At 41.8% G+C, this 23,353-nt stretch overlaps 1 protein-coding gene across 4 annotated transcripts in view; it reads left to right on the top strand.

Moving 5' to 3' along the window:
• The window catches only part of LOC146797824 (galectin-4-like), a 190,031-nt gene that overhangs the window by 13,916 nt on the left and 152,762 nt on the right, over positions 1-23,353 (top strand). The window contains exon 1 of one of the 4 annotated variants that reach the window (XM_085625015.1): positions 12,590-12,824. The exons of 2 other annotated variants lie outside the window; for them this stretch is intronic. In XM_085625015.1, the coding sequence (XP_085481141.1) occupies positions 12,783-12,824 (42 nt within the window). In that variant the 5' untranslated portion in view covers positions 12,590-12,782. Of the gene's footprint in view, positions 1-12,589; positions 12,825-23,353 lie in introns of those variants that run through there. One more of the 4 variants, XM_085625014.1, reaches the window with a different exon arrangement.

Here is a 23,353-nt window from a genome sequence, read left to right on the forward strand (position 1 = left end):
ACTACTTACTATTTTATGCCGGTAGCAGTGCATTGAATGAAGGCCTCAGAGACGGGGTGGAGCGTATCCTACTCAGGTGCTGCTTCGCGCTGAGAATGAGGGCAGGGCTCGAGAAACCTAGCTAATTATACCTGTGAGTAGCTGGAGGTAATTACCTAAGCGCAGTGCTGATTGGGAACATCTGAAAGCGCGAGCATGCGCACTGAGCAGTAGAGATTAAGTGGCTCGAGGTGAGTCAGTGTGTAAGGCAGATGGTCTCTGTAGTCACAGCTGCTAACACTCATAGGCAAGGCTGTGCTCAATAATTAATTTTGTGGAAGGGATTTTCAGTGTTAACACCATAGTCACGACTACTTCCAATCAAGAGCCAGGTATCGTCCAATAATACAGAAGAAAATTTACAGTGTTAACCACAATTTAAGCTGTTGCATAGCAGTCACTATTCTCCTAGAGCAAAATAGGTACACTTATAATTACGAATGGCCAACAGTAACTGAAAAACATGATCTATGATGTAGAGGATCACGAGTGTGTACAGTATCTTTTATAGAATGGTATTAAATTCATCAAGAGTGTTCAGGCCATGCTCAGTCGTACGGCATTTCAAAATCCACTTACACTCGAGGCGGTTAAGTATTTGCTGTTGATTCCCACCTCTGTGACTAGGATGTAGACTTTCAATCACTTGCCATGTAAAGTCTGTTTCAGAATGTCCTTTTGCCATAAAGTGTTTCACTAATGGTGCCGTTTGTATTTTGCAGCGGATCCTGCTTCTGTGCTGCGAGATTCTTGCCTTGATTTTCTGCGTGGTTTGTCCGATATAGAGCAGTTTACAAGGACATTCAATACAGTAAATCACATTTTGCGAGTTGCAGTTTGAAAAGAACTGTAAGGTGTGTTTCGTGCCATCAAATTCAAACAACTTGGTATTCACAGTAGAATCACACGCCATGCAATTATTACACTTGTAGTGGCCTTGTAAAGGAGGAAGACCAAGATAAGAATGTAAGGTATTGTCCTTGTGTGTAGGTTTTTGGGCCCTGACTAGATGGTCCTTAATGTTGCGGACTCTTTTGAAAGCAAATAACGGGATTCCTGTTGTGAGCTCCAGTGGACCTAGTACTGACCAATGTTTTTTTATCATTTTGGTGAGTTTATTACTGACTGGGCAGAAAGTAGTCACACATGTGATCTTAGAGAGAGGTGCTCTTTCTTTGGGCTGTAGTAGAAATTCGCGGTGCGAGTACCAAGCTCGTTTCATTGAGCGTTTAACTAGTCGTTTAGGGTAGCCTCTGTCAGTAAGCTTTTTGCATAGGATTTTGGCCTCTAAGAAGAAATCCTCCTTAAATTTACAATTCCTTCGGATTCTGAGGAATTGTCCGTAAGGTAAACCGTCTCTCAGTGCCCTAGGGTGTGCGCTATTATACTGCAAGAGGGTGTTGCGCTCTGTTGGTTTCCTGAATAGGGTAGTGTAGAGTTCGCCATTGAAGCTCTTGATAGTGACATCTAGGTAATCAATTTTGGTGTAATCAAAATTATAAGTAAACTTAAGGTCAGTCTGGATGTTGTTGAGCCATGAGCAGAATGATTGGAGTTCAGTGTCGGTGCCAGACCAAATCATAAAGACGTCATCTATATACCTGCGCCAGACACGGATTTTCTGAAGGAATGGGTCAGCCCTGTTGAGAATGATATTAGTCTCGATATCGTCAACAAACAGGATGGCAAAATTGGGGGCAAAAACGGACCCCATAGATGTACCTTTGCATTGTCTGTAGTACTGATCTTGGAACATGAAATAATTTTTTGTTAGGGCTATGTCAAGTAGAGAAATTATAAACTCTGTGGGGACCTGATGTGGAGCTGGTCGTAGGTCAAGGTGTTTTTTGATAACCTCTATGCCTTTGTCTTGAGGGATATTGGTATATAGCGATTCAATGTCGAGAGTGACAAGGAGTTCTGTTTGGGGGTCGAATGGTTGAGATTCAATCAGATTAAATATTGTCACTAAATATGTGAGCACTTGAATTCTATTTATGTATAATAAATATTTTTCATACTCTGATTTTCATGTCCCTCCTCTATATTAACTATTGCTCTCTTCTAAGACTTACGCTCTCATATCTCTATTAAACTCATTGCCCTCTCTAGGGTATTTTTTGCACTGGACCTTTTTAGGCCATCAAGAACCATTGTTCTTTTCTATATTGTATTACCCCCGGTTCGCATATTGGGGTACCCTTGTTCCTACTAACAGATACAGCAAAGGCTGCTGTTGCAGTGTTGCAGATTTGGGGCATCTACTTTTCATGGCTCACAGAGATCACAACATTTCAGAAAGGATTCAATCAGTATGGAGGTCAAGGAGATCGTTAGTATCCTTAAAAACAGTCTGGATATAATTAAGGATACTTTTATAATCAAAACCAAAGGCAAACTTATGGGAGGTCTGCAAGGAGAACCAATCAGAAAAGAGCCTGACTCTCATCCCCCCTTTTCCGTCTGGTCCTCAGAAGTTGGGGGGGGAATATCCTTCTTTTGCTACCACATGCAAGACTATATCATCAGACAAATGGGTGTTATAAATTGTCCAGTCAGGCCATACATTGGAGTTCATCCAGAGACCCCCAGTTTGTCCACCAAAAAAGGAACATCATCTTCATTTGAAGGAGCTGTAGATGGAAATTTTCATGCTTCCTTCTCAGGGAGCCATAGACAGTGTCCTCAACTTGCAAAAATATCAAGGCTTTTAGTCTAGTTTTTTTCTCATAAAAAAGACGACAGGTCAATGGAGGCCAATTCGGGACCTCAGAGAGCTGAACATGTTTCTAAAGAAACATTCATTTGAGATGCTTCCTCTGCAAGACGTCTTCCTCATGATGCAGGAAGGGGATTTTTTTGACCTCCCTGGAATTTCGGGATGCTTACTTGCACATAGCTATTCACTGAAAACACAGTAAATCCCTTTGATTCTCAGTCTTGAGTCAGCACTACTAGATCAAGGCACTCCCTTTTGGGCACAAATCGGTTCCAAGAATATTCACCGAATCTCTTGCTCCAGTTACCGCTTTTCTCATGAGTGATGGTCACTTGGTGTTTCCATACCTGGACAACTGGTTAATCAAAGCGCCACTCATAGAAAAAGAAAAAGCTTTCACGAATGCTTGCATCAATCTCTTCCGGAGACTTGGCCTCAGTTTGAACAGGGAGAAATCTTCATTGGTGCCCCAAACAAAGATCCAATTCCTTGGAGCAATACGAGACACTTACTTGGGAAAAGCCTTGCCATCAGCAGAAAGAATAAGAACGTTATAGATAATGTCAGAGAAAGCAATCAATCAAAGAGAGGCAATACAAGTCCCTAATAGGTATGTTGGCATCATGCATAGGTCTTATTCAGTTTTGCAGGCTTAGTACGAGACCTGTTCAGCAAGAGCTGGATTCGCTATGGAAACAGGTGGAAGGTTCAAGGGAATATATAGTCTGCATCACAAGGCCCTTGAAACAGGCTCTGGTCTGGTGGGGAATTCCAGAAAACCTAACCGAAGGTTTCTCTTTCCTGCAAATAACAGAAAGGTTATTACCCACCATGGATACGCCCATGGACGGATGGGAAGCCCACCTGCAAGAGCTTTAAACAAGAAGCCTTTTGCCAGATGCAGAAAAGAGACTCCACATCAATGAGTTGGAACTCTGCACCATAAAACTGATTTTACAAGTGTTCCTTCCCAGATTGACAGGTCAGCCAGCCCTAGTCAGAACAGACAACACAATATCCATGTTCTACATAGCCAAGCAAGTAGGAACGCGGTCCAGGATCCCGTCAGAAGAAGCTCAGGTGCTGTGGAACTGGTCCATTTCTCACAGGATAGACAGTGCTGTGGAACATGTGCCAGGCTGCCAGAACGATCAGGCAGATGTGCTCAACCAGCAAAGGACAGAATGTCACAAGTGGGAACTAGAACAGAAACATGTGGATTACATTGCAATCACTGGAGTCACACCAGAATCGATCTGTTTGGCACTCTTAAACTCAGGAAATGCCTGTGCTTCGCAAATAGGTTCTGGCATCCAGGAACATTGGGCAATACTTTTTCGATCAGTTGGTTCAAGATATTTGCCTACGCCTTTCCTCCTTTTCCCCTTATCACCAGGGTGCTGAAGAAGTCGAAGGTAGAACATTGCTTCGGCATGGCCTCGCCAGTATGGTACAGTGAGCTGCTGCGGTTGACAGTATGTCCAGCCATTTCTTTGAAGGTGCATCACAGGATGCTGTCCAGACATCATGGAAATATTCTCCACCATGATCCCAAGTCGCTGAACTTTACAGCATGGTAACTGACCACCTAGAATTTGGCCATTTAGATCTATCGCAAAAGTGTAAACAGATTATAGTGCAGGCAAGTGCTCCAGCCACCAATAAAACTTACAACGCTAAATGGAAATGGTTTTGTGCCTGGTTCAGGAATAACGGTCATCATCAGCTTCAAATAAAGTCTTCACAGCTCCTGCCATATTTGTTAAGCTTGGCCAAAAGTGGTCTCAAATATTCTTCAGGCAGGGTCCATCTGGATCCAATATCGAGATTCAGAGGACTGGCAGGTCGATTTCTACTTTGTTTATTCAAAGGATAATTCAAAAGTTCATGAAAGTGCTTTTTTGAGCATTTACCCCTCTTCGACATCTTCGGTTTCATAGGAACTTAATACAGTCCACAGTCAACTGATGTTACCTCCTTTTGAGCCTATACATAGAGCTGATTTATCATTTGTTTTCATGGAGGACTGCACTACTCCTGGATCTGACAGCTGTTACCAGGCATTCATCTTCAGAAAACCTTTTCTACGGTTCACTAACGACAAAATGACACTCAGAACCAATCCTAAATTAATTCCTAATGTGCCTACTGATTTCAATTTGAATGAGCCTATTATTCTTGGATCCTTCTTTTCTAATCCAACTTCACCAGCTGAAATATCATTACTTTCTCTAGACTTGCGTAGATATCTCAAATTCTATATAGACAAAACGAAGGACAAGCGCACATCAGACCAGCTAACTGTATCATTTAAACCACAAATAGGCCAAGCCCTTTCCAAACAGGGGATAGCCTGTATTGCTTACAGTCATACCAAAGCCAATCATCTTCTCAAGGGGAGAGTGAGGGTGCATTCCTCCAGGAGTATGGCTTCAACTGCTGCACTCTATGCTGGGGTGCCTTTGAGAGACATCTGCTGTGCAGCCCCCTGGAGGAGCAGACATACATTCACAATGCATTACTGCCTAGACGTGCACACAGAAGCTGATGCAGCAGTGGGACAGGCTATCCCAAGAAACCTCTTTCACTAAAGGTGAGCCTGCTTCCTACTTTGTTGTATTTCATGTTTACTAATTGCTATTCTGCTTCAAGCAAGTGAGTATATAAAAGATCCAATGTTGGAGAAGAAATGAGTTACTTACCTGTAAATCCAGCTCTCCAAAATTGGTATGTTTTATATGTTCACATGTGACCCTCCCTCCTCCCCGGACAGAAGCTCATTGTATTTCATTCTCACACTTGTGCTTTGAAATCTGAGCTATGGTGGTCTTTAGGGGGAGTAGGAGTGCTTAAGCTTCCACCTCGTTGGCTAAAGTTTGGGTTCTTTCAAATGAGGTGGATGTGTTATTAAACATACTATGTTGTTTCAGGACTATGGACATTTTACATTGTACACTATTTGTTATATATTTTACATTGTATACTGCTATCTTGATGTATCAGGGATTCCTAGCCTGACGAGGGGGAATGATTCAATCCTGTGAATATATAAAAGATACTAACGTTGGAGAACTGGAGTTACAGGTAAGTAACTAATTTCTTCCAATCCCTGGCAGAAGCCCCCGGGCAATTTGAGTCAATGCTTCTAACATGTTTGGAAGCCCGAAAACTAGGTAAGAGCAGCGTTACGCTCTTCAGAAAGGTTACTGATTGAACTCCAAGAGTACTTTCTGGGGTGTGTTGCCTTTGTGTCAGCAGGCACTTGCTCTCATGTGAAACTTATATATTTCCTACTACGTTGGGCACAGAGGAAGTAGGAGAGTCAGAAATTGGGATGGGTTCCCTCCTTTGCCCTCCCAGAGTAGCTGTGTCCTCTATTGTTCACATACCATTCTTATGAATAAAACACTGTTTGTTGTGCCTGTTCTCTGTGTTTGTGACAGACACACAGAAGTTGATGGCAAACATTTCATCGTACGTACGTCTTCCAATAATTGTGATCTTTGTTATAATCCTTAACAATAAATGTACTAGCGGGCTAAGTCATAAGATTTTTCCTCAATAACTTCAATGTAAATTTTGGACACTGAATAAAGGTTAAGGTCACCTGGAACAAGTGTTTTCAGAGTCATCATCTTGCTGGAGTTGTGCAAAGGAAGGTGCTGACTTGGAACACATGCTCTTTACTGCAGTGATGTCCAATCTCTTCGGGATCAGAACAGGAAACCTATAGAGGATATATTTCAATTACAGATATCACTTAACCCTTGTACCATCATTCTAGGCCCAAGGCATGAGATCTTATCCCACTAGCTTACAGAATCAAAAAATTTTCTTAAAGACATAATACTAACAATTTGGTTAAAACAATGTTATGCGAGGGCGAAAAAAACGATAACCTCTCGTACCACGCTTAGTGGGGCTGCGTCTGCGGAGTGTAGATACTATCTCAAATAATAATACAAACCCAGAGATAGAGAAGCCCCTAAGAAATTAACTCGACCTCTACTTACAATTTAATTTAAGTCCCCATGACTGATCATTTCACCCCCCATTGCTTAATGTATGTCTGAGAATCCATCTTTGAGGAAATGTTCCTTGGTAAGTGCAAGTTACAATTGGCTATTTGACCATGATATGGTATTTTCAGGGCCCCGGAGCACGAGGGCCCAAGTCTGAGGAGGAATGTGCTTTATCTCATTTCTTTCAATACCCTACCATGACCAATGACTACAGACATGTTGCATGTATGTGCTCTAACATATCCTTATTTCCACTCTCCCTCTTTGTAGCTGTGCTACTGCAGCTATATTGGCATATTAATAATATGACTTTCCATTTATATGGACTATCTGTCCTTTTATTCACTACTAATTGTGTTGATAATAAAGGGACGCACCCCACAATGCCCTGGAATACAGGGGATTTCTTCACAGTGTATGCAGCCTAGCTTAGCTAGGTGATAATAGGCAATACAGGGCGTCAGCTTGCGATTTTAGTTGCTTTATGTCATGCTGGCAGACAGATATGGATAAGTAATCAACATGGAGAAACTTAGAAATAAAAGACATAAAACAACAAATTAGAAAGCTGCAACGTACCTGGCTCAAACCAAACGTCAAACTTCACCTACAAAAAATTAACAGATTATACAAGTCAGCTAACAAAAAAGCCAAGAAAAGGTACTATTCCGACAGAATTCAAAATGCTAAATGTGCAAATAAAGAATTCTATAAAATACTCAATGAATTTCTCAAACCAAATTGCCTAGAAGGAACTCATCCTGTCACTCAAGATTTCACTGACAAACTGGTAAATCATTACACAGACAAAGTAGGCACATTGGACTCATACTTAAAACAGAAACAAAGCACCAGCACTAACCCCTGTACAAAACAACAATCCAAGAATACTCTAACCCAGCCTCTCCGTTCCTTCTAATACATCTCACTGAGTGAATTTATGGACCTGGTCAAAGCAAGCAGGCCTGCCGGCAGCCCTTCTGACCCCTGTCCACCACAATCTTTCAAGACAAGTCTTTTAACAACCTCTGCTGCCACTCCAGTAAGAAGAATCATCAACGATTCCTTAACTAGCGGAATATTTCCAGAAGAACTCAAAAAATCACACGTACGCCCTTTACTGAAGAAAACAAACTTGGACCCGCTGAACCCTGACAACTACAGACCCATTACAAATGGACCTTTCCTGGGCAAACTGATAGAAAGAGCAACGTTTGCCCAGATGTCACAATTCATTGAAGAGAATGACATACTCTCAAACTTCCAAACAGGATTCCGTCTGGGAAGAGGCACTGAATCTGCCATACTTGCCATCTGGGATGACCTGAAGAATACAGTTGACCGCAGCGGGGTTGCTGCGCTACTCCTCTTGGACCTCTCGGCTGCCTTTGACACGGTTGACCATGACACTCTGAAACAAAGACTCTATGAAGCCGGCATAGAGGGAACTGCTCTAGACTGGATCGCGTCTTACCTTCGAAACATAACTAATGTCATCCATACCCCACCTTTCTCGTCCAAACCATACTACACAAAAGCAGGAGTCCCTTAAGGTTCTATCATCTCGCCCATGCTTTTCAACATCTACATGAAGTCATTACCGGTACTGATCAATCAATTTCACCTCACGTGCTATAACTATGCAGATGACACGCAAATACTCCTTCAACTGGAATGCCCCAAAGACATTGAAAAATGCCTAATTTTCAGTTGTCTCAGAGCCGTGGATCAGTCGATGACTTGGAGCCATCTCAAACTGAATGCTTCAAAAATTGAAATACTCACGTGTGGCGATTGGAAACATTACGACCCGCTTCCCGCCTGGCCTGATGAACTGGGATCACCACCTAAAATATCAAAGGAAGTAAGAAACCTCGGAATGACCATGGACTCCAATCTGTTGATGAATGCCCAAGTGGACAAACTAGCAAGTTCAAGCTTTGTCACTATAAAAACGCTGCGACTAATTTTCCCTCATTTGGGATTTCCACACAATGTCCAAGCTACCATCTTCCTTGTTCTGTCCAAACTCGATTACCCCAAAAGCCTCTACCACGGAGCACCTTTAACAACCATGAAAAGACTACAACGGATTCAGAACTCAGCTGCCGGACTACTCTTGCATATCAAACCGCGAAACCACATCTCACCTGCCTTGAAAGCCCTGCATTGGTTACCGGTTGCCAGAAGATCCACGTTCAGGCTACTTTGTATCACCCACAAAGCAATACATGGGATGGGACCGCTCTTCATCATGAATAAAATCACCAAACACATTCAACAAAGCAACCTACGCTCTAAAGGGGCAGCTCGCCTCAAAATCCCAAGATACAAGAAAAAAACCATGGGTGGCACATCCTTCTCTGTTCAAGCAGCCAAACTATGGAACTCTTTACCCCCCAACATAAGATCCACCGACAACCACCTTATCTTCAGAATACTACTCAAGAATTGGCTCTTCCCCACATAAGCACCATACGCAAACTAAATTTACAGCATATTCCTCTGTATATAAGCATTTATTTTCACTATAGATATGTACCTATCTTTGTGTATTGCTTTGTATAAACATGTAGAATAAATATGTTGTTGTAAATAAATAAATAAAAATCATCTTTGGTCTACATGTACATACTTCCATTGTGCATCTATGTACCTTCCATGTACTTGAATCTGTGTGTCTGTTACCTTTCTCCTGAAAAAGCATATCCAATGCACTACCCTATTTCTCATCCTGTACCTCTATCAATATCTTTAATCTATATATACTTACCTCCTTTATGCATCTACATACTTTCAATGTACTTATGGATCTACATATTTATCACTTTCTTCTAATTTAGCATTTCAAATGCACTACCCTATTTCTAAGCCTATACTTCTCTCAATATATCCTCTGGCCTAATCTTCTGACTCATCTCAAACTTCTTTCTACTACTCTTTCCAATGCACTACCCTATCTCTCACCCTATACATCTATCAATATATTCTCTACATCCACTCTCTCATTTATCCCAAACCCCACACCACTACTATGATCCAAAATAACCCTTTGTAGACTCTCTCCTACTCTACCCTCCTTGCATCATCTGACACCTCTTTTACTATACCGATCCTCCAAAACGAACCTTTATAAACTCTCCCCTCTGACTCTTCCCCTCAAAAAACCCTTTTTACTTATCTAAAAGCCTCCTCCTACTGCTATGACCTCATAAAAAAAATCTCACTCTTCTGTCCCTCCACGATCCTTTTCAATCAAAATAACAGACTAACACGTTCACTTCTCAATTTCCATATTCCACTACACTAATTTACCACTAATCCTTTATGGGTTTCAAAGTAGCGTGCTACTCGCCAATGAAGCGTTTCAACACCCCATCAGGGTTACCAGCGCTATATAAGCGCAAACCTTTTCCCCTTTTCTACCTCTCCCCAACCCTTCTCAATCCAAATAACTGACTAACATATCCACCACTCAATTTACTTTCTTGTTTCGCCATACTAATTCAACAGTAATCCTTATGGGTTCCAGAGTAGCGTGCTACTCGCCAATAAAGCGCTTCAAACCCCCATCAAGGGGTAACAAGCGCTATGTAAATACAAACCTCTTTCCCTCTTCTATTCTGCAACCTACCCTTCTCTATCCAAATAACTGAATAACATATCCACCACTCAAATTACTTCATACTTCACTATACTAATTTTCAACACTAATCCTTTATGGGTTTCGGAGTAGCGTCCTACTCGCCAGAAAAGCGTTTCAACACCCATCAGAGGTAACAGGTGCTACATGAATGCAAACCTTTCTTCCCTTTTATCCCTCCGCTACCCTTCTCACTCCAAATAACCCACCACTCAAATTACTTTCATATTCCACCATACTACTTCAGCACTAATCCTTTATGGATTTCCGGTGTAGCGTGCTTCAACACCCCATCAGGGGTAACAAGTGCTATATAAATACAAACCTTTTTTTTTCCATCTGCTATCCTTCCGAATCCAAATAACTGACTAACCTATCCACCACTTCAAATGTACTTTTGTTTCACTATACTAATTCAACACTAATCCTCTATGGGTCCCGGAGTAGCGTGCTACTCGCAGAAAAAGCGATTCGAAGCCTCATCAGGGGTAGTAAGCGCTGTATAAATGCAATTTCAATACAATACAATACAATGTGGAAGCATGTTTGGTGCAATTATGATACAATATGGGGTGATCACATAATGGGTAGTGTTCATTCTTTTTATTGGGTCTGAAATGTTTTGGTTACCTTATGTTATGGTGAAGCACATTTTAATTTAAATCAATTTCCTCAGGTATCATAAGGGGTTCACTCCTGCCCTATTTATCATTGGATGTTTCTGGCAGGTTTGGTTCAGGAACATATTGACTATTCAATTACAACTTTTGTTTGTTCTAACCAATGACTATGAAGACTACAGTTATTAATATTCATACCAGCAATCGACAGAACTATAAGATATTGGAGGTATGGTCACTCATATCTTCATATGGGGTCAAGCAAACACAATTTAGTATTTGTAAATTAATTATATGAAGATAGAAAGGTACAATGGATGACATATTGAAGATATTACAAATTATGGGAATATTGAGGGAGTAAATAAAATATGATGTGTTACTGTGATCACGGTTAATGTCAGCAAGGTACTGTACAATTTTAAATCTACCCTTTTTATAATTTCCTCTCTTTTGTGTTTATTAATTTGTAAAGAATATGGAATAGCAATTGAGCCGCTTCCCCTAATCTGTGGGGCTTCCTTGTACACTAGCACTCGCAATGATTTAGTCATTTTTATCTGTATTTTTTATTCGTTTTTTTACTATTGAGTTTGTGTATTGTGATTATTTCTCTGTTGTGTTGTTATTGTACATTTTTGTTTTTTTATTATGTGCTTTATTTGTTTTATATACACAAAGAAAAAAGTATAGCTTTGTCTCTCTGTGAATTTATGTTATTGCATGGCCTGTTATTTATGCTTGTTTGTATATTATTTACATCCCTGAGGAAGTTTGACTGTTTGAATGAAACTTGTTGGCTGGATGTTTATTCTATAGGAATTTTATACTTGCATGTCGAATAGAGGAAGAATATTTGCAAAAAACACAATTGAGTACTTGTGAAGTGTGATATTTCCAGGTGCACCATTCCACTTCTTTATATGACTGACAATAAAGCCAGCCAATGGTAAGCCCTTTTTAAGCCCACTATTAGTATTTTGTGATCAGATAGATGTGCTCTAGTAAGCTGGGCCTAGAAATGGTGGAATGCAATTTAGCAGTATCATTTGCACACTCTGACTAAGGAAAAATAACATCTGCGCACTTACAGGTAAAAATAATTCAACTGTTGGCATTGACTGGTCCATCAGTGCAAAAGGGATTTTCTGCACTAGTCGCTGGCTGCAAATGCAGTGTTTAGCAGTGTAACTGAGAGCACAAAATTGAACTACACTAGAATTACTTGCCGACCCTCTGTTTCTGCTACAACACCTGTGAGGGAGAATGTGACCTGGTGGATTCTACTCCATATTTAGAGTTTTCTTCCGAAATTGGAACATTTTCAGTTCCCTCCAAACTCTACATCATGCCTCTGTTTTCTGATGGAATATTCCAGACCTGGAAAAGCAGCGTCGCGTGACAGGTGGACTGGGACGGTACCACTGCACTCAGTTGGTCTGAGTCAGACTTTCTCTGGCGTCTTCAAATGTAACGTTTTGAAGCGACCACAGGCGAGTCCCGCCCGTTCTCGCCTGCTTGTGCCTGGGCGTCATTTGGCAGTTTGGAGAGACTACTGGTGAACTCCCATCATGATGGGACGAATTATAGTGTGTGAGCGGAGGAGCGTCGCGCGCCAGCTGGTACAGGTTTAGTCTGGACCAACCGGTGCACGCCCCTCTGAGGGGACACGCGCCGGCTGCCAGACAAACCTGCAATCCGCCAGTTCGCCATCACAGGAGCGGAGCCGCCGGGCCGAGATGGACGCCTTGACACTGGGAAGCCAGCCCATATACAACCCGGTGAGTAACGCTGCCCCGGCGCTATTCATTTCAAAGCAGATTTCATTTCCAGATGGTTTAAACATAAACGTTGCTGTGTTATTTTACTTTCTTTATTTGCAAGACTGTAAATAGGATTTTCCCCCTGAAAATAGATATTTTATGTGGAAAATGTGTGTGTATTTTTTGGAGGGGAAAAGTGTACGTGTCCCATACATTCTTCATAGTATTTAAAGGCCGCTTTTATGCTAGCTAAGCCGGTGCTTGTGTATTCATTTGTTTTGTGGAGACGTTGCTGTGTGTTATCATAACACCAAAAATAATTTGAGATGCACTAAGTTTTAAAAGTGCGATGGTGTAGACAAAGCGGCAGGAATCAAGAAGGAATCGTGCCTTTCACCTCACCAGGGGCGTAGCTTCCATTGGAGCAGCAGGTGCAGTTGCACCGGGGCCTCTGACACCCAGATTATTTCTGCATTTCATAATTTAAACAGCAGCCAGGCGGTCCATTTCCTTTCTTGCAGTAGGGCCCATGACACACTGGCTATGCTCCTGCACCTCACACTTCTTCTGATGGCTAGAAGGCTGTTCTATTGCCATGCTGGACATTTATCATGGTACAGAAACACCCTGGCTATCAACCTGGTCTGCATAGGGTGCTGGAAGTAGGTGCTGTAGCACCCCGAAAATAACCATGCTGGAGTTCAAATGATGAATGAGTAACAAAGAAGCCTGTATATTCTGTTTTTTTCTTGTCCCATTTCCTGTAATGTCAAAGGCAGAGGTCAAAAGTCAGGCAATGTCTTCTGACAAATTTATTCTTATTTTTTTAACGTGGTGATGGTTGTTTTTACTTTTTTTTCTCTGACTGCAAAGTGAGAATATTTTGTAAAGTATGCAGTGCCACAACCTTGCTGGGAGAACAGGGAAGGAGTATAGATAGATCAGTTTTTCTAACAAATGTGACTGACACCTGAACAGAAGAAGGACTGCACGTGCTTCTGGGAACCCTAAGGACTGGACCTGCCCTCACTTGTGATCAGTACCAAGAAGTGGAATCCAAACGTCATGTAAAACCTGTAATTGAACTATACAGATATTCCAAAATATATCAGCAGTTAGGAACGCACAAATGAAACACTTTTTTGTAATTCAGAGGTGAGATGGAAACAAAGATTTTAATAGGATCAAAACAAATTGAGGCACTTAGTGATGTGCAAATAATAAATATTCATTGAAACTTGATTTCGGCACATCATCCTTTGTGAGCTAGATAGATTTAATAAGTAAAACTATAGGTCTGTGCGAATTTCAATGAAAATTGTTTTGTCAGTGAATGACAGTTCACTACCACACCGTGCTTTAGTGACATATTTGCAACAATGTGCTCCCACATGCACCACCGGCTACAAGCCACATGCTTACCACACTCCTGCTGAACGGGTGTGGCTCATTTGCTACACTTGTGTGACTTCAGTGACTGAACGTTGATGCAAACACTCCCACTCTGAAAACTATTCCAGTGCCACTGTTGATGTCTGAATAGATACACCCTCCACCCCCATCAGCGAGATGAGACAAACACAACTCTATGCCCAACTTGTCTGCTTGTAAGAGGGACAAAAAACTGAAGCTGATAGGAAGAGCGAAGATGTACTTTTGGCCAACACTTTACAAATGTATTGATCAAAAGAGAGAGATGATCAAGGGCGAAGATGGGCTGCATCATGCAAGCTCTTTTGGAAATCACCCTGCCCACAGGAAGATCTGCATAGGGGGATTTGCAAACATACAAGTGTGCATGGGTAAATGCACTGATCACCATGGCATTTTTTTTTAGAGTTTTATATAACACAAACTAGACCCGAGACATCAGGTATCAGAGTGCTTTACATGAGCACCAGCTTTGTTACAGAAGGATACATTCATTTTTGGTAGGCACGGGGAGATTATGTGATTTGCCCAGAATCACAGGATGTTGAGCATCGTTGCCGAGACTCGAACCCTGTTCCCCAGCTTTGAGGTCGACCACTCAAGCTGAATGACTACATCCTCTCTTTTATGAGCTTAATTAAAAAAAGAAGACCCTTTCTCAAGATTCACAGAAGGTAAAGCAAGCGTTCTGACACATGCACGTGCCAGTGAAATGATACAGGCACAATTTGCTTTAGTGTTTGAAAACCTCTACGTTCCTAATCCTTGTCCGAGTCATTACATTTTGAGGGGGATTCACCTCCCAGACAGTTAAAAGAATGCAGGGGAATCCTAAAATGAAGCACCACCCACCCTCCTGAGTGCTATATATAAGTTAGGAGTCATAAAATCCTCCTGTTTTCTTTTTCCTGCCTCCTGATGGGATGATAACGCAGGACTTTGGTGACATAAATATACCTGTGTTGTTGTGGAAGGGTTATCCCTTGCCTGCTGATCTTTCAGGTGATTCCTCCTGTGTCATGGGACTCCTGACCTTCCCGCGCAGGTGGCAGTGAAAGTTCATTATGCCGGGATCTTTTCTTTCCGGCACAGATTTAGAAAATAAGCTCCATCATCTGTTTAAGGAGCGTAAGGATGCCTCTTCTTTTAGGAAGCATTCTTCTAAGGCCTCAGGCTCTTCTAGATGGAAATCTTTCAGGCAACCTTCGAGAACGCAGAAATATAATCATTTTACAGAAAATCAAGGCACCCGTCTTCTTCCTTTCAATCTTTTAGAAAGCAGAAGCAGGAATCAGGTGCTACGAATCCACAATCCTATCATATGTAGAGTTGGGTGGAATTGGCCAACAACCACGGGCCGGAAGTCAAATAATAACATTTTTCTGTGCATGGAGTCGGATCACAACAGACAGATGATTCTCAACATTGTGAAAAAAGTTATCATCGAGTTCCAATCTATACCTCAACCCTCAGGGACCATACTTACAATCATGCCCATTAATCCATTCAAAGAGAAGGTTCTTCTCAAAGGAATAGCATCTCTGGTCAAAATGGTGCTATCTGTCCACTACCTGGTCTAGAAAGGGGTCAGGGCATTTACTCAATCATCTTTCTGGTGATGAAAGCTTCAGGGGGTTCAGCCTTGTGATAGACTTAAATAAGTTGAACATCTATGTACAAGACATCACATTCAAAATGGAAAACTTACAAAGGATAAAGGATTCCAGACAATCATTTTATGATTATGCTGGATCTGATGGATGCCTACCTACATATCCCAATTGCCAAGAATGTTTGGAAACCTCTCAGATTTGCTCTAGGCAAGCAATGTTAGCAATTTATGTTACTTCCTTTCAGACTGAAGTCAGCTTCTCGAGTCTTCACAAAAATGATGTCGCCAGTTGTTGCTTTGGTGCACCTTCTGGGAAATCCAGTCTCCCCTCATCTGGACAACTGGCTACTAAATTCTCCCTCTTAAAAGATCATGTTTCAAATTCTAGAAAAAACAAAATTGGTAATCAGCAGTCAGGGTATCCTACTGAACATTCCAAGTGTCAACGTATCTGCTCACAAGATTCGATTTTCATTGGAGCAAGATTTCGCACCAATTTAGGGTAGATCTTAATTCCCGAAAACAATCTCTCACCTTCAGTACCTGTTCAGGTCATTATTCAACGAGAGGGAAATTACAGCAAGGCTTTGCATGGAAATACATTTGTCATATAGTAGCGTGTGTATTTATGGTTCAGTGGGAACATGAACACTTGCGTCCTCTCCTGTGGCATCTGCACAGATTTTAATCTTTGAAAACACATTTCTTTGACAGCAAGATTCCGCTTTCTCCAGATTTAAAGATGGAATTGGCTTGATGGATGGACATTCCAAATCTATCCAAAGGGGTGACGATGCATGCTCAGCAACCAGTGATCCAGACCATAATTGCCAGCCAAGTAAGGTGTGGTTCGACCATCAATCACAATCGGATCAGTTCAAATGGTCACTATCAGAGAGGAGGAAATTGTCTAATTGGAGAGAGCAGATGGCAATCCACAGAGCCCTGACCCAGTTCAGAGACTCAATTTAACAAAAGAATGTTCTTGTAAGGACAAAAATATAGTATCAGTGGATTATGTAAATCAGCATGGGAGCACTCACTGCGAGTCTTTAAACCAAGTGGCGAGTGCTATAAGTTCAGTATGCGTGTGCAGGTAATGCCCTGATTACTCTTTTCATTACTCAGAGTCCTACTCGTCTCAGTCACAGTCATTAAATCCCTTCCTCCCTCCTTGGCCTTTGTCACAAGCTTGGAAATACCAGGAGGATGCTAGCCTAAATGTAACACCCAGGAGGGTGGGTGTATCTTCATTTCAGAATTTTACAGCATTCTTTTTCCTGGCTGGTAGGTGGATTCCCCTCAAAATGTATGTACTGTGACAAGGACGAGTAGGACTAAGAATGATGAAGATTACTGGGTATTAAAAGATGATGTATACCTTTTGGATCTGTAAATAAAAAACATAAAGGCCTTTTTTGGCGAGAAAGTGCCAATTAAACAAACATAAGGGACCAGGGGCCATTGTGAGAAGCATTTTTTCAGTCGCAAACGGGCTGAATCACAGAATTGGCCCGTTTAAATACAGAAAAATGCTTTTTGAAATGTACAAAGCCCAAATTGTGATTCAGTCGCAAAACATTTGCACTTTAGCACCATCTCAAAGTTGGTGGCAGTGTATTCACAAATTGGAAGGGGTCCCCATGGTAACTCTTCTCCTTTGTGAATGTTGGGAAAACACCGCCTGCTCTTTGAAAATGAAAACTAAACTTTTCATTTTTTCTTGTTAAAACGCTTCCTGTTTTCCTTTTCGGAAAACGGGTTGCATTTCAACAAAAAAAGCCTTTATTAAAAAGCAATCACAGACATGGTGGTCTGCTGACCTGGCCACCATCCCTGTGATGACTGTGATTCCCAATGGATCACAAACTGCGACCCACTAGGAATCATAAGTATACAGTATACATACAGAACAGCGATTTCCAAATAGTGATTCTGATGAAATCGCTATTCATATTCTATGTACATATGGCCCTACATGTGTTGGGGTGAGGTAACTGAGGAGTGGGTGGGGGAGAGGAAGTGGGAGTGGAAAAGTAGCTATTCCATAGTAGCGGGAGAAACACGAGAAGGTGAGAACATCACAGAAGTACACAGGTAAGAGAGAGAAAAAGAGCAGAGGGTGTGGGGAGAGAAGCACACAGAGAGAGCAGCGAGGGGGAGACAGAAGTATATGCAAAGAGAGAGTGGCATGGAGCTGAAGTGAGGAGAGAAGCACATAAAGGAGTCACCTGGAAAACATGTGCACTTTTGGAATACTTAAGCAAAAAGAAAAAATCTGTTACCTAACGGTGAGCAGTGAAAGGACACAGGAAAAGAGGATATGCCCCAGTGGAGGGACAAACACAAAATGGAGGAGGCATACCAGCGAATAAGAAGCAAGCAAATAAGAGTGACAAGCAATCCAATCAATGGTAAACAAGTGGTAGGTTTTAAGCCCACTGTAAAATCTTAGTCATCTGACAATAGGTATTTTACAACCAGACAGCTCACGTTGTCTGGGGGTTAGACCTTAATGGGAATGTGAAATTGTCGAGATTTGCGGAAGCAGCAAGGAGTCAGTCTCAATTATTATGGTAAGATTGTTTACTACCTCATAGGGGACTGGGAAGGCCTCATCATGGAAGACCAGAGGGTGAGAGTTCCAACAGCACATAGAGGGTTTTAGTAAGTAGTATTTAAGATTTGGAGGGATCGTGTTTTAGACTATTATTACTTATCCATCTACACACTGGACTGCTATGCCACTAGTTACCACCTGTATAATACCAAGGGTGCTCTGACATACTGGGTCACAGTCCTCACATACTCAGGTACACACATCTCATGCCAAGTACAACTTCATATGGTCAGCCACAGAGTCAAAATCCCAAGCCAAGAAACTCTATGCCCAGGCATCATAATGACCAGTCACAACCATCATATGCACAAGCACACCCAAAAACACAGAGGCACAGCCTCCATTACCAGGCAAAAACCATCATCTTCACAGGCGCACCCATCATCTGTCCAGATGCAGTCTTCATGTGCCAAGCTGCAACCAGCATATGCCTCAGCACAACCAGCACATGTCCAGGCACAGCACCAAATATACAGGCATAGGATGCTGTCAATATGGCTCCATCAAAACCCCACACAAGGTTTCAAACGTCCAGGCATGCCTCAAATACGCTGGCACAACATGCTTGGTCACATCCTCAAATGCCCAGACGCAACCGTCAGCTGCCTGAACACAACCGTAACATGAATGCGTATAATCTTATCTGTCCAACGAGGCTTCACGAGGGAAGGTACAGCATCAGCTGCTCAGATCTCCCTTTTGTATGCTCACATTAAGGTCTCATTGTGTTCAGGCAAAGCTTTGAATGCCTGACGCAGACTCACAATGTGAAGGGGTAGCCTGAATATCAAGAGCAGTCATGCCATGCATAGGTGTGCCACCACATCTCTTGGTCCTCTAACCCTTTGGCTCTGCCCTAGAATGGCACAGCACTAGGAGGGTTGGGACAGGCGGAAGTAGTACTTTTGCCATTAATGAAGCACTCATGCTTCCTGCACCCCATGCAGTGGCGTGGAACATGCCTGCACTAAGGGTGGGTGACATTTTCATTATGCCTACCTAGTCTGGTGAATCCAGGGACTTTTGCTCTCAAATGAGTAGAAATCTTCCTGATTTTACCCACGACCATCGTAGTTTCCTTTCATCCATTCCCTCAGGCAGATGTCCTACCCACCATGGAGGGGACATCCACTGTGAGGATGTCTGAATGTCATCTTGATGAGAGCAGGGAAAACACAATGGTGGCCTCGTTTTCTTTCCTTGCTTATGGTATTCCAGCGCTGGGACTTCTAGCAGTCAGCAAAGGAGAAGAAGCATCATGCCACATACAAACAAGCATTGACAAAGCCATTAGGTTGTGTGTGTGCAGGATTTATTGGCTTTGCTAATGTTTTTTAGCTATGTTGCAAATGGCTGAAAGTAATGTAAAAAAGCTGTAGGACACTGCTAGCATGGGTCACATAATAGGGCTTTTCATTTTTATTTTCAATTATGCTGCACTGAAGCTAGAGCTACTGTATATGGCTAAAAAAACATTGACAAAGCCAATAGATCTAACATAGGTGAGACCTATTGGCCTTTGCAATGCTTGGTATGGAATGCCATATGGTAAGTTATAAGTATTTATATAGTGTTTACAATGACTGAAGTGCTAATGTTATAGAATGAAGAAGGCCCTTGCCAAGGTGTTAGTGTGTCCAGATTCAGATGCATTTTAGAACCATACAAACACTGTGAAAATGTGCCATATAAATACACTAAATGTAACATGAGTTGTAGGTGGACAGAAAAGTCCAATATGTTACAGTTTTTATTACAGTGATGCTTAGGCTATGTGTTACTGTGGGTGCAATAGTTACAAAATAACAAAACAAAAGCACTCCTGACTGCTTGTTTAGTAGTAACATATAGCGAAAATATGTGTTCAGTGGGATTCCTAGAGGTATTGGTCCCTGTGCCAGTGCACCTGCTGCACCATCCAAATCATGGCCTAAGTGCCTGCAAAGTAACTGCATTTGTGACTGCTTGCTTAGTAGTCATATATAGCAATAGTCAGTGTTCAGTGGGCTTCCTAGAGCTTTTGGCCCCTATGCCACTGCACCATCCAAATCATGACTATAGTGCCTGCAAGGTAACTGCACTTGTGACTGCTTGCCTAGTAGTAGTAATAAATAGCAATAATCGGTGTTCAGTGGGATTCCTAGAGCTTTTGGCCACTGTGCCACTGGCCCTGCTGCATCATTTAAATCAAGCCACTTTCAACTGCAAGGTAACTGCAATTGTGACTGCCTGCAGAGTAGTAAAATATGCCAATATTAGGTGTTTAGAGGAGTGGTGACAACTTTTGGGGCCGGTGCCACTGCACCTACTGCACCATTCAAATCATGACCCTGTTGTCTGCAAGGTAACTGCACTTGTGACTGCCTGTTTAGTAGTAAAATATGGTAATATAAGGTGTTTAGTGGGATGGCTAGAGCTTTTGGTCCTGGTGCTCCTGTACCTGCTTCACTATTGAAATCATGACCTTGTTGTTTGCAAGGTAACTGCACTTGTGACTGCCTGTTTAGTTTAAAATCTTTGCAACAATCGAGGATTAGTGAGGTTCCTAGAGCATTTGGCCCCGGTGCCACTACACCTGCTGCTCCATTCAAATGAAGTCCTTTTTAACTGTAAGGTAACTGCACTTGTGACTGCCTGTTTAGTTTAAAATTTTAGCAATAATTGGGGTACAGTTAGGTTCCTAGAGCTTTTGGCCCCGGTGCCACTACACCTGCTGCTCCATTCAAATGAAGTCCTTTTTAACTGTAAGGTAACTGCGATTGTGACTGCCTGTTTAGTAGTAAGATATAACAATATTATGTGTTTAGAGGAGTTGAGACAACTTTTGGGTCCGGTGCTACTGCATCTGCTGCACCAGTCAAATCATGACCCTGTTGTCTGCAAGGCAACTGCACTTATGGCTGCCTGTTTGGTAGCAAAATATAGCATAGCTCTTGTATATTAACTTAATTTTTCACGTGCAAAGTTTATTACAACATTTAGAATTTGATCAAAACGACCAAATAGATTACGTTGAAATAATCAATCCGATAATGCCTACAAGTGCAAAGAAAGGTACTGAGGCACAAATAGGAAATGCCACAAATGTTCTAAGGCTAAAGCATCTACTTTACACAACTAAGTAATAAAAAGCAAGCATTCCAGCATACTGTTAGAATCTGTCTGTCTTTTCTGGGGGAAGAGATCTTACTATGACAGTGAATAGTGCTTAAACAGTGTGAACAGCTTTAGTAGAAGTAATGTAAATGTGTGCAGCCAGGAGAAGTTAACAAAAAAAAAGAGTTCCATACAAAAGTGAATGAGCACAGTAATTAGTAATTCGTCATTGGAAACTGTTAAGAGACCCCTATTAAGATATATTAAATACAAAATATTTCACAAGCACAGTGTAAGTGCTCTGCAGGCAAAACCTAAAAAATGCACAAGCAGGTTCCGTGGAGAAAGTACCCTACATTCCTCTTTCCTAGAAATGGTCTCAGTTTGAAGTCAGTTGAAACCAAAATAACCAGGCTCCCAGGAAAACACTGCTTGACATTTGACCTCAGTCTTTGAATGCCCAGCAAATGTGACACGATAAGAACAAGATTTAAAGGCCTGTTGACAGAAAACAAGTTTGTGGAAGAATACAGTGAACACAGCTTTCTCATTGGGCGAGACAAACTGAACCTGGACAGCCTAAAACAATAAAGCCAGCAAATGGGAAGGAAGAAAACATGAGTTACAAACCACAAAGCGAATGGCAAGCGATGGGAAGAATGCATTCTCAAGTCAACTTTCTGAAACTCCCCCCTTTTACGTACCGCTGGATGGTAGGCTGCGACCTAAAAAGGTAAGCCGCTGCTGCTCCCAGGCCTATGTGGTAGTGGGGCATTTTTCATTGCAGCATGGGACCCTTGTTTAGCTCCACTTTAAAAAATCAGCTGTGGAAAGCTTGTACAGTCTAAAAAAATTGTCCAAAGTTGCAAGGTCACCGGCTCTGCAACTCTGGCCATCCCTAGCCTTGCCATAACTAGTACAATCACAAGTATTGCTCCTCCTTATGGAGTCACACTTGGGAAATGTGTGCCTTGTCCTGAGTAGGATTTTCCTCCCTATGATATGAAGAGGGAGGAAAAGTTAAGACCACCCATCCCTTTCTACAGTGGAAGAGCACCAATTAGTTGGCTTCTGACTGGCTACATGAGGAGCAAGGATTTGTTATTACAGAATGTAAACATGACTCTCAAACTTTGATTTCAGTTCGCTCTTGCAGTTGCCTTCATGACCTAAAGTCAGTGATAAAAGTTGCTAATCCTGTTAACTCCACAAACCACGTCCCTACTTTCTGGTTGGGGTAGAGTAGTATGTCTCTTTTAGATATTTACAATGGCCTCACACACTTCTATAGAACTTCTGTGTCTTATTGTGGTATCTCATAAAGAGAACTCTGGACACCAAGTACTCCAGTAATGCTTGGCTTTTTTTGTATATAAATTGCATAGTGGCACACGCCCATGGCTTGACTGTGTTCTTTTTATTCTATCTTTATACTAGAATCACTCAATCGTGTTTACTTTGGTTTAAGGATTGCAATGAGAAGCAAGCAATAGGTGGTAATGCAGTTTCCAAACATTTTAGGGAGGGCACGTTTGACTATCCCCTGGGTCAAACCAAGCATTAGACTGAGAATCCGACTGAGAATCATTGAAGTAATGACTCTCAGGAAGAAAAGTAGGAGTCAGTGCAATGAAAATTACAGGTAAGAAGTTGCAGGGTTAGGAAGCACTGGAACATTTAAAATATTGGTTGCATTGACTATTTGAAGCAAATGGCACATATTTTGGTGTCTTTACATCTAGTTTCAATCTTATGTATTCTCAATCTTTCCATCTTCCACCTGCCTTT

This window comes from Triturus cristatus, chromosome 9, assembly GCF_964204655.1.
Source record: "Triturus cristatus chromosome 9, aTriCri1.1, whole genome shotgun sequence".
NCBI lineage: Eukaryota > Metazoa > Chordata > Amphibia > Caudata > Salamandridae > Triturus > Triturus cristatus.